This window comes from Aethina tumida, chromosome 1 (assembly GCF_024364675.1).
Source record: "Aethina tumida isolate Nest 87 chromosome 1, icAetTumi1.1, whole genome shotgun sequence".
NCBI classification, from domain to species: Eukaryota; Metazoa; Arthropoda; class Insecta; order Coleoptera; family Nitidulidae; genus Aethina; species Aethina tumida.
The window spans coordinates 2943654-2961211 of NC_065435.1; the positions used below are offsets into that span (position 1 = coordinate 2943654).

General features: G+C 24.7%; 1 protein-coding gene across 2 annotated transcripts in view; it reads right to left on the reverse strand.

Annotated features, from left to right (window-relative positions):
- The window catches only part of LOC109608338 (disks large 1 tumor suppressor protein), a 42795-nt gene that overhangs the window by 24508 nt on the left and 729 nt on the right, over window positions 1–17558 (reverse strand). The window contains exon 2 of one of the 2 annotated variants that reach the window (XM_049961681.1): window positions 1982–2011. The exons of the other annotated variant lie outside the window; for it this stretch is intronic. Within the exon in view, the coding sequence (XP_049817638.1) occupies window positions 1982–2011 (30 nt within the window). The remainder of the gene's footprint in view (window positions 1–1981; window positions 2012–17558) is intronic. 2 annotated transcript variants of the gene reach the window in all.

The following is a 17558-nucleotide window of genomic DNA, read 5'->3' on the forward strand; positions in this document are numbered from 1 at the left end:
TGAGGGCAACAAATCTGAAGAAAAAATCATAAAAAATATTGTTCTATTTTTTTAAGGCAATATATAAAAATTCTTAAAATATTTTCATAATTAATTACTTATATTGAATATTATTTAATATTTAAAACAATTCTATAAATTTTGCTCTTAGAAGAAAATAAAAGATGGGAAAAATTTAACAATTAAAATAAAATAAAAATTTAGAAAAATATATTAAATATTAAATACTAAATAATCTAATTAGTTGGTAAATATTAATAAAAAATAGAAATAGAGAAATTTTAAACATTTCAAAAATAAATAAAATTAAATCAAAAATAAAAAATACATTTTCAGAAATGGAAATATTTTGAAAAATTATTTTTAAAAATCTAAAAAAAAAATATTTACTATTTTTTTAAAAACAACAAATATATAAAAATTCTTAAAATATTTTCATCATTAATTTGTTATATTGATTATTATTAATTATTATATAAAAAAATTGTAGAAATTTTATGTTTAGAAAAAATTTAAAATAGGAAAACTTTAACAATTAAAACAAAATAAAAATATCTACAAATATTCTAAAAAATTTAAAAAAAATATATATTAAATACTAAAATAGTTATATCTAATTAGAACAAATTGTAAAAATTAGTAAAAAAATCTTAAAATAGAGAAATTTTAAACAAATTTCAAAAATGACTAAAATTAGAAATAAATTAGAAAAATTTAATATTTAGAAAGACATTTTAGGAATGGAAATATTTTAAAAAATTGTTATTGGAAATCTGGGAAAAAATCATAAACAATATTTACCATTTTTTGAAGACAACAAATATATAAAAATTTTTAAAATATTTTCACAATTAATTTATTATGTTAATTTTTATTAATTACTATTTAAAACAATTCTAGAAATTTTGTGATTAGAAAAAAATAAGAAATAGGAAAATTTTAACAATTAATATAAAAAAAAATCGCTGCAAATATTCATAAAAATTGGAAAATATGTATATTAAATATTAAAAATCTAATCTAATTAGAAAAATTTGTAAAATAAATAGAGATTTTAAACAAATTTCAAAAGTGAATAATAAAATTCAATATCCATTTGAGCAATGGAAATTATTATTGGAAATTTGGAAAAATATAAAAAATTTAACCATTTTTTGAAAGCAACAAATACACATTAAACTTTATTTTATTATTTTGGATATTATTAATATCTCTTTGAATCAATTCGAAATACTTCAAAATTAGTATTAAAAATTCGAAAAATTTGAAATATTAAAAATATCTCCAAAAAAAAAAAATATTAAAAATTAAAAAAAATATATTGTTAATTATTAGAGTACTTAAAACCCAACAATAAAAATTAGGTAAAAATTGAAGAATTTTAAATGTCATAAGTTAAAAAAAGAATTAATAATATTCGACACAAATATATAAATTCTTAAAATATTATTAGAATTGAGTTATTATTATTATGAATTCACTATTATGGAGTATTATTTAAGACAATTCGAGAAATTTTGTGATTAGTAAAATATATAGACAACATTAAATATCGAAAAATTTGAAGACAATTTGAAAATATCTACAAAAAATTATGAAAGTCAAAAAAAAATGAAAAACTAAATTATAGAATAAAAATTCCAAACTATTTTTTAATTAAAATCAAAATAATTTTAACACGGTACAGAATCTACAAATGTCCCCAAAATTAAAGAAATATTTGTGAATTAAAAAGTTAATTTCTATTATTATTGCATACTCGTACTATTATTACAGTACTCAAACTCAAAAAAGCAAGCAGAGTATACTAAATGGAATGAATCAATATCTAAATCTAAAAGCATTTGGTTAGTTGGTTAGGTCATGGTTAAAATTGCAAGTACAACAAAAAACCATTCATGTTGTATAAGAAATGATAAGAAATGAAGTCGGTGCGATATTTTACATTGAATTGCTAACAGTAGCCACAACACGTACGTACCTGGAAACTTAATCGTTTTCAAGATACGAACTGAAACAATGAATTTATAAATAGCCTTACAAATTGTTTAAAGTTTGCAGCTCGTGACTTACGATAAGCCCATACTTGGACGCAGCTAACGTACAAGACACAAAAAACGTCATGTAAATATAAGATGAAAGGGATCCCGCTTTATTTAAACCAGTCTCAAATGTCAACGTTGCAGTTCGAGATTTAAGTTCGACCAATTAAAATTTGTTACGACAGTTGTTAGATACCCAATAATTTATATCGAGATTTACAGATTCATTTGATGTTCTGGTGTTCTTTGTCGGTGATGGACGGTTTATAAATAGACGACGCTTTAATGTTAATAAGGGAATTGTGAGCCACTTCATACGTATGTTGTTTGTTTCTACATAAAAATCACTTTCCCATGCCTTTGAGATAGTTTTGTTAGTTTAATTTTTCATAATAATTTACTACTCTAAATACGTGTGTATCAGGTTTGTGTAACTCAAGACGTCGGTCAAACTAGTTTATATAATATTAAATATCAGATCATTTCTAAGACAGCGTGAGCAACGGGGAAAAAAACATTGATTTGTAAAATAAAACCACGATTCCTGTTTGACCGTGATCATTTTTAGCATTCAACGTTACCTTGGCTGATGAAAATTGCCTCGACAAAAATTAATCCATTGTTTACGTATTATTATATAATCCGCTAAATATAATAAACAATAAATGTTCTTGGAATGAATTAAAAAAAAAAAACGTGATTGTCAATTGCAGGCGAGTACGTTCCCAATAGATCAAATCTGGAAATGATTGATCCAAATCAGGTGTGAAAGAAACAAAAGGTAAATGTCAAACTATGCACGCCTTGACTTTATAATTGGATTGAAAAGCTAAGGAGCAATTGGTTTATTAGACAAACATTCCGTATCCTTTATATACAGGGCCTTAAAAATGAATGTAACCTATTTAAAGGTTTAAATAAGCAGGGAAGTCTTAATAAACATAATATAAATGATTATTCCTCATTAGAGAACCTTTTTTATTTACAAAAAACATGAATTTTATATGATAATTGGCTGATATTGTATGAATTAAACATTTACTCTAAAGAAAAATTATCCATTGTGTCGGAATAAATGTGGTTCCACCACGATGGTACTCCAGACCACTTTTCAATTGCTCTTAGAGAGTATTTGGCCAATGAATTTCCTCTTACATGATATGAAGGGACGGACCTGTACAATAGCCTCCAGAATTGTCTGATTTAAACCCTCAAGGAACCACCAAGTAACAAAAAATACCAAGAAATTTGAGCCAATACTGTGGTTTGGGAAGATACATCTTTTATGTATGGTTATTCTAATAAAACTGCCATCCAAGCTCATCCATATCGCCAGCTTCCTTTACATTGTGTTTTTGGAAGACATCAAACACGTTTTTCATTAAACATTTAGATGAGTATGATAGACGACAGCTTCGTGGTCTTGCTGATTTACCAAATCGACTAATTGCTTACTTAAACTTTCTGAAGAATACGGTGGATGATCTTTTGGGTGAAAGGCAACAAATATGGTTCCAACCTGACAGTACTTCAACTCACTTTCCAATTGCTATTAGGGAGCATTTTGATGAAACATTTCTCAGTAAATACAGAAGAAGAGACGTACCTGTATTATGACATACAAGATCATCTGATTTAAACTCTTTAAGTAAGCTATTTTTGATTGTTTGTAGAAGAAGAACAAGAACACTTTTCAATTCCTCTTAGAGAGTATTTAGCCAATGCATTTCCATTTACATGATATGAAGGGACGGACCTGTACAATAGCCTCCAGAATTGTCTGATTTAAACCCTCAAGGAACCACCAAGTAACAAAAAATACCAAGAAATTTGAGCCAATACTGTGGTTTGGGAAGATACATCTTTTATGTATGGTTATTCTAATAAAACTGCCATCCAAGCTCATCCATATCGCCAGCTTCCTTTACATTGTATTTTTGGAAGACATCAAACACGTTTTTCATTAAACATTTAGATGAGTATGATAGATGACAGACTTCGTGGTTTTGTTGTTTTACCAAATCGTCTAATTGCTTACTTAAACTTTCTGAAGAATACGGTGGATGATCTTTTGGGTGAAAGGCAACAAATATGGTTCCAACATGACAGTACTTCAGCTCACTTTCCAATTGCTATTAGAGAGCATTTTGATGAAACATTTCTCATAATACATACCTGTATTATGACATACAAGATCATCTGATTTAAACTCTTTAAGTAAGCTATTTTTGATTGTTTGTAGAAGAAGAATAAGAACACTTTTCAATTGCTCTTAGAGAGTATTTAGCCAATGCATTTCCATTTACATGATATGAAGGGACGGACCTGTACAATAGCCTCCAGAATTGTCTGATTTAAACCCTCAAGGAACCACCAAGTAACAAAAAATACCAAGAAATTTGAGCCAATACTGTGGTTTGGGAAGATACATCTTTTATGTATGGTTATTCTAATAAAACTGCCATCCAAACTCATTCATATCGCCAGCTTCCTTTACATTGTATTTTTGGAAGACATCAAACACGTTTTTCATTAAACATTTAAGATGAGTATGATAGACGACAGACTTCGTGATCTTGTTGTTTGACCAAATCGACTAACTGCTTACTTAAACTTTCTTAAGAATAGGGTGGATGATCTTTTGGATGAAAGGCAACAAATATGGTTCCAACATGACAGTACTTCAACTCACTTTCCAATTGCTATTAGAGTGCATTTGATGAAACATTTCTCAGTAAATACAGAAGAATAGATGTACCTGTATTTTAACATACAAGATAATCTGATTTATATAAGCTATTTTTGATTGTTTGTAGAAGAAGAAGAACTATCCTCCTCTTTAGATATTAAACATTATTTTTAACACCTTTTTTTATATAGGATGCATTGTGCCCTGAAGCCGATAGATGCACTAAATCAATGGAACGCCAAATTACACATAGTTAATGTCAAACGATTATTGGTTTAGTAGAAACCGTTACCTGACAACTATAAATAACTATTTCCAAAAACACCTACTCTCGAATTCATGTGGGCACGATTTTTGTTACATAAATAATAAACTGGCGTTTGACAGTTCATTATTGGACTTAAACTAGTTTTTTGTTTAAGCTGGCGCCATTCGTTTTACGACTACGAGGGAAACATAAGCGTATGTCATTGAATAAATAAGATAAATGATCTGTTCAGATATAATAATTATAAAATAATCGATTTCGACATTTATTGCAACTGCTGATGATCATTAAACGCCAACACATGTTTGTTTAAGCTGTGATTTAGGTTTTTCTATCCACGTTATGATCTAGTTTTTCTACGTTGATAAAAGGTGCCGAGTGACTTCTGTAATTGGACGGCGCAAACAAACCTTGCGGTATCACTGAATTGATTAGTGTGGGCAACGAGTTACGTGGCTACCACCATCAAAGTTTGGTGCGGTGTTAGAAATTAACGCGGACTAATGGCGTGTATAAATTGGTTTGCAGCATCAAGAAGCCGCACCAATGGAAAGGATAAAATGATTAGATGGAACGAGAAGTCAGGTGGAAAACTAGCGAAGCAATTTCCACTGCTCAAACCCTCCGGTAAATTGAGTTGAGCGTGGGACGGAACGGTTTATTGCCTTGTTAATATTTGAGTTTCATCCTCTGTCAATTGCGTGACACTAAATGTAAAAAGGGATCGTTCGGAAGAACAAATATTTTTTATTGATGTTGTTGTCGGACGGCTAAAATTCCTCAATTTCATTTCAAAATGGGGGAAAAACCGTTTGAGGTATTAAGCAGAACGATCAACAGCAGTTTTATTTTAGTTACACAGTTTAATCAATTGCAAATGCAATCAGTACTGGTTTCTTCTGCAGTCTACTTGTAAACAAAATAATAATAGAACTGATTTAATATCGATGAACTAATTAGCTTTAAGAGAAAATATTAAATGTTTAAAACAACAATTTTAAAATTAATTTGTATTATTATCATTATAAAAGATTTAAAATGTATAACAAATTATCCATAATTAAGTAATATTTTAATGCAGATTAATTGAGAAAAGTTGAGAAGGTGCAAATTAAAACAAAATGATCTCATGAATATCATTCGTTTCAAAAGTGTAATTGTGCCAATAATTATAACAAAATGTTTATTTTTATTATTTTCTCATCAATATCACTCGTTTGAAAAGTGTAATTTTTCATCTTCATCAGATAGAAGATAACATTTGGGACAAGGACATCTGACATCTTCATAATATAGACATCTTCATTTTAAAATATGACGAATTTTGTCCTCGATTAATTAGTAAACTTCAAGAAGGAGAATTTCAAGCAGAAATCTTATCAATCTTAGAAATATGTTATAAATTAACCATAATTAATATAAATTCTAGTGTCAACAAAAAGAGAATATTTGATAAAACTTGAGGTAAAAAGTAAAACAACATTTTTTAAATACTTTTTAATATTTTATCTTCATAATACAGAAAAAAATGATTTAAAAAATGGGACGAATTTTATCCTCAATTAACTAGAAAAATTTTAATAGAAGACATATTAGAATTTGAAGCAGAAATTTTGATATTATGTTGCTGTAATCTGATCAATATTTGAAATATGATATAAATTAACGATAATTAAAACATTCTAGTGTCAATTAATACAGAATATTTGATAAAACTTGATACAAGGAGTACAGCAACATTTTTTATTTTTTTTTATTATGTTATCCTCATAATTTATAAGAAATCATTTAAAAATAGGATGAATTTTATTCTCGATTAACTAGTAAACTTTAAGAGAAGAAATATTGCAATTTGAAGCAGAAATTCTGACATTATGTTACTGTAATCTGATAAATCTATGAAATATGTTATAAATTAAGCATAATTAAAACAAAATCTAGTGACAATTAGTAGATATTATTTGATAGAACTTGAAACAAAGAGTAAAACATTTTTTATATATTTCTGAATATGTTATCTTCAAAATATAGAAGAAATCGTTTAAAAATGGGACGAATTTTATTCTCGATTAACTAGTAAGCTTCAAGAGATGAAATATTGGAATTTGAAGCAGAAATTCTGACATTATGTTGCTGTGATCTGACCAATCTTTAAAATATGTTATAAATTAACCATAATTAAAAAAAATCTAGTGACAATTAGTACAGATTATTTGATAGAACCTGAAACAAAGAATAAAACATTTTTTATATATTATTTAATATGTTATCTTCAAAATATAGAAGAAATTATTTAAAAATGGGACGAATTTTAATCTCGATTAACTAATAAGCTTCAAGAGAAGAAACATTGGAATTTGAAAGAGTAATTCAGACATTATGTTGCTGTGATCTGATCAATCTATGAAATATGTTATAAATTAGCCTTAATTAAAACAAAATCTGGTGACAGTTAATAGAGATTATTTGATAAAAGTTAAAACAAAGAATAAAACATTTTTTATATATTTTTTAATATGTTATCTTCAAAATATAGAAGAAATAATTTAAAAATGGAACGAATTTTATTCACGATTAACTAATAAGCTTCATGAAAAGAAATATTGGAATTTGAAGCAGCAATTCTGACATTCTTTTGCTGTAATCTGATCAATCTTTGAAATATGTTATAAATTAAACATAATTAAAACAAAATCTCGTGACAATTAATAGAGATTATTTAATAGAACTTGAAACAAATAGTAAAACTTTTTTTATATATTTTTCAATATATTATCTTCAAAATATAGAAGAAATTATTTATAAATGAGATGAATTTTATTCTCGATTAACCAGTAAGCTTCAAGAGAAGAAATATTGGAATTTGAAGCAGTAATTCTGACATTATGTTGCTGTGATATGATAAATCTTTGAAATATGTTACAAATTAACCATAATTAAAACAAAATCTAGCGACAATTAGTAGAGATTATTTGATGGAACTTGAAATAAGGAATAAGAAGGAGAAAAAATCATTCAAAGATGAATTTTATTCTCGATTAACTAGTAAGCTTCAAGAGAAGAAATATTGGAATTTAAAGCAGAAATTCTAACATTATGTTGCTGTAATCTCATCAATCTTTGAAAAATATTATAAATTAACCATAATTAAAATAAATTTTAGTGACAATTAGTACAGAATATTTGACAGAATTTGAAATAAGGAGTAAGAAGGAGAAAAAATCATTTAAAAATGGGACGAATTTTTTTTCAATCTCAAGAAATATTGAAATTTAAAATAATATAACAACCAACAATTTGACAATAATTTTTGATGATGTAATCTGTTCAATTATGATATTTAAAGAGGTGTAACAAATTGTCTAAAATTAGATTTTTCTAATTCCCTCAAACTGTACATCACTTTCAATATAAGTTCTAGTTACAGAAGTGCAAATGTAACGAATAATTATCTCCAGAAGCCATAAAGAATCATCTAAAAATAGAACGAATCTTCATCTCTATCCAATCATCTGGAACAGGAAAAATTATTGAAGATGTGAAGCAGAACAATAAACAGTAACGTTAACTCACTGTAATTTGATTAATTACGTTCCTAAAAAGCTGTAACAAACAATCCAGAAACAGAAAACAATTTTAATCCCGTTCAATTGGCTGAATTTCACAAAATCGCTCGTGCAAAATTGAAATATGAAACGAAAAATTGATTCACGTGATATCCGTACGGTGCACAGTGAAGTTTCAATTAAAAGTGGACAAAAATTCGCAACACACACCGACCAGTAATCGTGTTTTATTTGTTACGGATCCGTCAAATTGAAAATCGGATGTATCAATTTATGCGGACGGTGTAATTATTCATCGCACGACCTACTTGTTACAAAATCGATGACATTTTTATTCAACAAATGCACATAATACGCGTACACTTTCGTTTCAACAGAATATTATATGGCAACGTTTTATGGCAAAGCGTCTAAACAATGCCGATGCCGTGAACATCTGCGTTTGGTGATCACGACGCCTAAACACCGCCATTTTAGTTACCCAATAAATTTGCAAAATTGTCCCTGACATCTTGTTTGCATGGCTTACTTTGTATTTGATTTTGTAAAGAAACAGAAGAAGTAATTACGATTATTAAGCCGCCGTGTGTGTATCCTACGTTTTGGGTGGATTACACAATAGACTTAAGGTTGGTTAAGAGTGGAGCCTCTTCTTCGTGAAGGGCATCGACAGGTATGCCTTTATAATTTTTGATTTATAACGTTATGGTTACGGAGACAAGGTATGACGAATAGATTGGCAATTTTACGTTCCAATAAATCCACTGACTTACCAGAAAATACTCTCTTACAATGGATGAGTTCATGTCATTTGTTTCATGTCTTTTTGACAGTCAGTACGCCTCAATACCATATTATGGATGAGTAGTTGAATTAACTCCAACCATACGAACAATAAATAACAAAACATTAACAAATAAATCGTCTTATTATAAGAAAAAAATCAATTCAATGTTTATACGTATGTATAAAGAGATTTGGTAATGATGAATGAATATTTTATTCCACTAAAGTCGTTTACGGATTTAAACACATTATTCTACATCTTGTTTGTGACAATCATAAATTACTTCCACTAACGTAAAGCACACGGAACATTCAAGCCATTATTATAATTCTCCCAAACAAAATTTGGCTTTTATATAACATTCTGAATTTAATTTATGCAGGCGACTAATTAAATATATCAGGGCGATATAAAACAAATAAAATATTTAAAAAAATTAATTTAAAATTAAGATTTTGATAAAATTTTACTTTTATTTCAACTATAATTTTAATTAAGTAGAAAATGATAAAAAATTGATTTTTAATAAAAAAATTCTTAATTCAAATATTGATACAATCTCATTTTTTATTCAATTATAAATTTGATTTAAAATCGAAAAACATTAAATACAATTAAATATTGGTTTTAATTCAACTAAAATTTTAATTAATAAAACCGTTAAACTAAATTTATTTTGAAATTATAAAATTTAAATTTTGAGTAAAATGACATACAAATTTTAAACAAAATTGAATTTTAAATACAAAAATTGACAAAATATATAATCTCACTTTTTATTCAATTATAAATTTAATTAATTTAAATCGAAATCGAAATCGAAAAACATTAAATACAATTAATCTCAAATAAAAAATTAACAAAATATTGGTTTTAATTTAACTAAAATTTTAATTAAGTTAATTAATTAATAAAACCGTTAAACTAAATTTATTTAGAAATTATAAAATTTAATGAAATAATACTTTTAATTAAATTATAATTTTAATTAATTTAGAAGTGAAAAATTTTTTAAACAAAATTTAAATTTAAATACAAAAATTGACAAAATACAATTTTTAATTTAATTATATTTTATTTAATTAAAAGGAGATACAAACATTAAACAAAATTTAATTTCTAAATTAAGATATTGATAAAATGTCACTTTTTATTATATTATAATTCTAATTAATTTAAGTTTTAAATAAAAAAAATTGACAAAATATTGGTTTTAATTCAATCATAATTATCATTAAGTAAAAATCAATAAAACTAAATTTATTTTGAAACTATAAAATTTAATAAAATAATACTTTAAATTAAATTATTATTTTAATTAACTCAGAAATGTAAAAGAATTAAACAAAATTTAATTTTAAATGCAAAAATTGGTAAAATATAAATAATATTTTTAATTTAACTATATTTTTTTTAGTAAAAAGGGATACAAATATTAACAAAAATTTAATTTTTAAATTAATATGTTAATAAAATTTCACTTTTAATTATAATTTTAATTAATTTAAACATCAGAAAATTAAATAAAATCACAATTTAAATAAAAAAAATAGACCAAATATTAGTTTTAATTCAACTATAATTTTAATTAAGTAAAAATCAATGAAAATATTAAACATTTAATATTTAAATTAAAATATTGTTAAAATGTTATTTTCAATTCAATATAATTTTAATTAATTTATAAATGTAAAAAAAAATCCACATAATTAAACTTTAAATAAAAAAATGAAAAAAGATTAATTTTGATTCAAATATAATTTTAATTGAGCTTAAACGTTAAACTAAATTTAATTTTAAATTAAAAATGTGACACAATGTTTATTTTATTCAGCTATAATTCTAATTAAATAAAAAAGGATAAAAAAGTTGAACGAAATTTAATTTTAAATATAAACGAGAAAATGTTACTTTAATTCCATTATTACTTTAATCAATTTGAAAGCCATAAAAAGCACTCGGAATATTCAATTCATTATTACAATTCTCACCGACAAAATGTAGATTTTGTAAAATATTCTGAATATAATTTAGCCTGGCGAATAATTAAATATATCACGGCAAAATAAAACAACAATTAACATTTAATTTATCTGATGTACGTTAAAATTATTGCAATCCAATTAATTATTGACATTTTTGGGTTAAAATGGCATAACCAAGTGCCATAATTGAAGTCACATCATTTTGATTTCGTGTATTTAAAAATGAGAAGGAAGACACTGAAGATGAACAACGTTGAGGTCGTCCTGAAACCTGTACCAAAGAAGAAATTAATAAAAAATCATTCGACACACGTTTATTTAATCAACCATTAGAAAGAGGTTTTATGCACAAAAATTGAGGATATCAAAATTGCTAATTCTCTCCTTACATGCAACGCAAATAAGCCCTTTTTATTGATCTAATTAGCCAGTCTAGGCAACGGGTTGAAGCTGGTACCTAAAGAGAGATATCATGACATTCCTCGAGGAATTTGACTTATTGACTCCTACCAAGAGGTCAAAAGCTCAAAGATGACTTCTTTAGTAAATAAAAACGGCCTTCCACTTCTTTAAACAACGTGGCATCAAAGGTTGTTGTCAAATTGTTAAATGAGATGATCTACCTCATACAACCTAACCTCCGGATATTTCTCCATGTGAGTGTTACTTATGTTTGTCATTAATTGCTTAATTCTGAAGAGGAGGGTCAAAACTGAGGTTGATCTTTCAATTCCCAGAAGCCAGAGTTTTTTCCTCGTGACATGAATTAGCTGGCAGAACGTTGGCAAAAAATTGATTATAATGGTGATTATTTTGTTGAAGAAACGTAAATTATTCCGTTACCTAACACGTTAAAGGCAGCAGTAAATTAATTGCTGATAAAGCACGATTGAATTTCCATGACAAACAAACAACAAACATTCTTTTCTTTTAATTTTATTTACGCACGTCACAAATCAATAAATTATTGTCCTACATGCCTCCCGCTTATAAAATGTGAAGATAATCGTTTTGTAATGCGTTGACACAAAGTTCCAATTCAGTTTGATAACCTAAAAGTTCAACAATATTTAAATTGTAAACCGTTTTGGTTCATCGTGCTGCTGAACATAAATAATTCCCTCCCGGAAAATTAATCGTACGATTCACATATTCCACATATTTGGTGGACGGGAGGAAAGATAAAAACCCAAATCAATACTAATTTGGACGCGTAAAATAAGTTTTGGAGTAAAGTTTTACGGTTTTGTTGTTCGTTACTCCTTTTACGACTGCACTGGTTCAATTTGTTTGATTTATAAACGGGCGAAATTGGCTCCGGTTCGCCGAAGTTTTCGATAAAATAACGTACGAAAGAAAATGTTTGTTGTACGTAACGTCAAAGATAACCTAACGCTTGATAAGTTCAAGGATTTAAATTTAAACTTTTCCCTTTCCAATTTTTGGTTCAACAAACCTGCGTTGTCGATAATTAATTGGATTGCAATAATTTTAACGTGTACACTAGATAAATTAAATGTTAATTGTTGTTTTATATTGCCGCGATATATTTAATTATTCGCCGGACTAAATTGTATCCGGAATATTTTACAAAAGCTACATTTTGTCGGTGAGAACTGTAATAATGAATTGAATGTTCCCAGTGCTTTTGATGGTTTTTAAATTAATTAAAATATTAATGGAATTAAAGTAACACTTTCTCGTTTATGTTTAAAATTAAATTTCGTTCAACATTTTGATCCTTTTTTATTTAATTAGAATTATAGCAGAATGAAATAAACCTTTTTCAAATTTTTAATCTAAAATAAAATTTAGTTTAACATTTTTATTGATTTTAACTCAATTAATTATAGTTAAATTAAAACTAATATTTTGCCAACTTTTTTACTTAAAATTATTTATTTTTTAAATATGTTAGACATTTATAAATTAATTAAATTTAAATTAACTCAAACGAAATTATGTTTGAATAAAAAAAATTATTTACTGTTTTCTACATTTTTAAATTAATTAAACTTGAATTAAAACATAATTTAGTCTAAGACTACCAAAACTTTGTGTCATTTTTTCTAATTTAGCAATTTATTAAATTATGTACCCCGTCTATTAAATTAAAACTAATGTTTTGCCAACTTTTTTACTTAAAATTATTTATTTTTTAAATATTTTAGACATTTATAAATTAATTAAAATTAAACTAACTCAGTCAAAATTATGTTTGAATAAAAAATTTTATTTAGTGTTTTCTAAATTTTTAAATTAATTAAACTTGAATTAAAACATAATTTAGTCTAAGACCACCAAAACTTTGTGTCATTTTCTCTAATTTAGCAATTTATTAAATTATGTACCCCGTCTATTAAATTAAAACTAATGTTTTGCCAACTTTTTTACTTAAAATTATTTATTTTTTAAATATTTTAGACATTTATAAATTAATTAAAATTAAAGTAACTCAGTCAAAATTATGGTTGAATAAAAAAAAATTATTTACTGTTTTCTAAATTTTTAAATTAATTAAACTTGAATTAAAACATAATTTAGTCTAAGACCACCAAAACTTTGTGTCATTTTCTCTAATTTAGCAATTTATTAAATTATGTACCACATCTATTAAATTAAAACTAATATTTTGCCAAATCTTTACTTAAATCTACTTATTTTTTAAATATTTTAGACATTTATAAATTAATTAAAATTAAATTAACTCAACCAAAATTATGTTTGAATAAAAAAAAATTATTTACTGTTTTCTACATTTTTAAATTAATTAAACTTGAATTAAAACATAATTTTGTCTAAGACCACCAAAACTTTGTGTCATTTTCTCTAATTTAGCAATTTATTAAATTATGTACCCCGTCTATTAAATTAAAACTAATGTTTTGCCAACTTTTTTACTTAAAATTATTTATTTTTTAAATATTTTAGACATTTATAAATTAATTAAGATTAAATTATCTCAATCAAAATTATGTTTGAATAAAAAAAATTATTTACTGTTTTCTAAATTTTTAAATTAATTAAACTTGAATTAAAACATAATTTAATCTAAGACCACCAAAACTTTGTGTCATTTTCTCTAATTTAGCAATTTATTAAATTATGTACCATGTCTTAATTAAAGGAATGCGTTTAAGTAAGAGAAAAACGTAATACTTAGTTACCTAATCTATTTTTTACATAACCCCTGGGTTTATTTTAAGAAATGCATAAAACCTCGTACTGTTAGACGGGAATAAATTAAACAATAATCACCCAAAAATGGAGATAACAGTACAGCATACAAATAAGGTTGCGCCAATGTGTTGAATTATTTATTTTCATAGTGAACGTGTATTTATCTTAATAACAGTTTTATATACACCCTTGCGGTGGATTTTTTCCAGTGAAACAACCCTCAACAAATAAATAAGTAAATAACAAGAAACAAACCGTCTTCCATGAACTTGTAAAACGTAAGGGTTCAAACAGAGCAAACTTTGATACGCTTATCGCGGCAAGTACAATAAAAAATAAATAACTAAATAAAGAAACGTGCGTCGTGAAGAATAAACATCTGTTGATTTGTTGATTCGTTGATATGTCAATAATTATGGGTTGTATCGATAGTCAATTAAACACGGTTAACGAGCACAAAAGAGTTTATTTACAGACGGGGGCCCCGGTTTAACGACGTTTTCGCGATAATAAATGTTAATTCTACGTTACAGTTTCGCAAAGACGATAAAATTTGGATTCGGATAGTACGCGGGCAGGAAATGAGTTGATTAGCATTCTTGCTGACGATGGAAGGTAAAAATGCGACGGACGGGGAATGGTTAAGCGGGAAAGTTTTTCAAAAAATTTTACTGTTTATTGTTCATGATCGACTGATTTGGTTTTTAATTAGTCGTTGATTGTGGGATGTTATTTATGTTTTAGGAATTTATAAGTGAGCGTCCGTCGTAATTTTTATGTAGATAACTGTTATATGTGATATTTATGAGGAATGTCGCAATTATATTGCGAGTTGTAAACTTCCCGATTATGAAAAATTTCCGTTTTGATACAATACTTGATAATAAAATAAATATTTGTTGCTCAGACTTGAATAAATATTATAATATTTATTTTTGTTACTAAATACAGCAGTTGAGTACCCATCATATTTTGTTGTACAGAAATAGCACAAAATTTAAAATAGTCCCTTTAAATATATTTACATTTTGTGGCATTATTTAACAATAGTTTTATTATTAATTATTTCCCCCGTCAGTGGAAAGAAAGAAACATTGCATTCCATAAGAGATAAGAGGGAAATAATAATTAACATAAATATTGTTGACATCCTAAAAACTTAAGATGTTCCAGAAAATGGTGTACAAAGAATTGAACAATTGAAAATACTTTTATAGACAGACAAGTTAAAAGAATCACTAAACGAAATTGTTTCTTGTCTTCTAGGCAAATAAAAAATGAATTAATTGAGTCCTAGAATATTAGAGTGTCTTGTAAAACAATCAGACGTCGACTGAATAAACAAAACTTGCAAGAATGTATTACAGTAAAGAAACATTGATATTAAACAAGAATATTCAGACAAGGCTAGTTTGTATAAAAATTAATTATCCTCCAGAATTTTAGAGAACAGTACATGTCCATGTTAAAAAATATATGTTTCAATTATAATTATAATAGAATTGAATAAAAATCTCAATTAAAATTTTAATTGATTTAAAAATATAAAAAATATTATATTAAATTTAATTTTAAAATTTACTGAGTAAAAATCGATAAAAATATTAAACTAAAATTTAGTTTTCAATTGTAACTCAAATTAAATTAAAATTTAATTTAAAAATGTAACAAATATTAAATAAAATTTTAATAGAAATAAACAAGAAAACAAAATATTCCTTTTATTTAATTATAATTAATGCTAATTAATTTAAGAAATACTGAAAAAATTTTAATAAAAAGTATAACCAAATTTTAATTTTAAATATTCTTAAATTAAAAAATTGAAAAATGTTACTTTTAATTTAATTATAGTTTTAATTGATTTATAAATGTTTAAAAAATTTAGTTCTAAATAGAAAAATTGGCAAAATATTAGTTTTAATTTAACTATAATTTTAATTGTTACTTTTAATTCAATTATAATTTTAATTAATTTATAAATGTCTTAAATATAAAAAATAATAATTTTAAATAGAAAAATTGTCTTAATATTAGTTATAATTTAACTATAATTTTAATGGAGTTGAAATCAATGAAAATATTAAATAAAATTGATTTCTAACTTGAAAATTTGACAAAATGTTACTTTTAATTTACATTTATAATTTAAATTAATTTATAAAAGTTTAAAATATTAAAAGAAAAATTAATTTCAAATAGAAAAATTGGTAAAATATTAGTTTTATTTAACTATAATTTTAATTTAGTCAAGATCAATGAAAAGATTAAACAAAATTGTTCCTTTTAATTCAATTGTAATTATAATTAATTTATAAATGTCTAAAATATTAAAAAAATAATAATTTTATGTAAAAAAATTGGCAAAAAATTATTTTAATTTAACTATAATTTTAACTGAGAAAATGTTAAACAAAATTTATTTTTAAATTAAAAATTTGACAAAATATTACTTTTATTCAATTTATAAATAATTAATATATTAAGAAATAATAATTGTAAGTAAAAAAATTGGCAAAAATTTAGTTTTAATTTAACTATAATTTTAATTAAGAAAATATTAAACAAATTTATTTTTAAATTTAAAAACAATTAAATAAAAAAATTACAAAATATTACTTTTAATTTAATTATATTTAATTAATTTATAATTGTAAAAAATATTAATTAAAATTTAATTTTGAATAAAAAAATTGACAAAATATTTGTTTTTATTCAACCATAGCTTTAATTAGGTTAAAAATATTCAATTTAATTAATTAATTTTAATTAATTTATAAATAAAAAAAAATAATGTCCAAAAGTTAATTTAAAAAAGAAAACAAAATATTAGTTTTGATTTAATTTTAAATTTGAAGAACATCAAAACGTTAAAACATTAAACAAAATGTTAATTTTAATCCGATTATAAATTTAATCAAGTAAAAATCGATAACAATTTGATATTAAATGAAAAATAATTAAAATATAATTTTAAATATGTGAAGCACGACAAAAATGTAAAACAAAATAGTTGAGTATAATTAAATAATTACGTACAA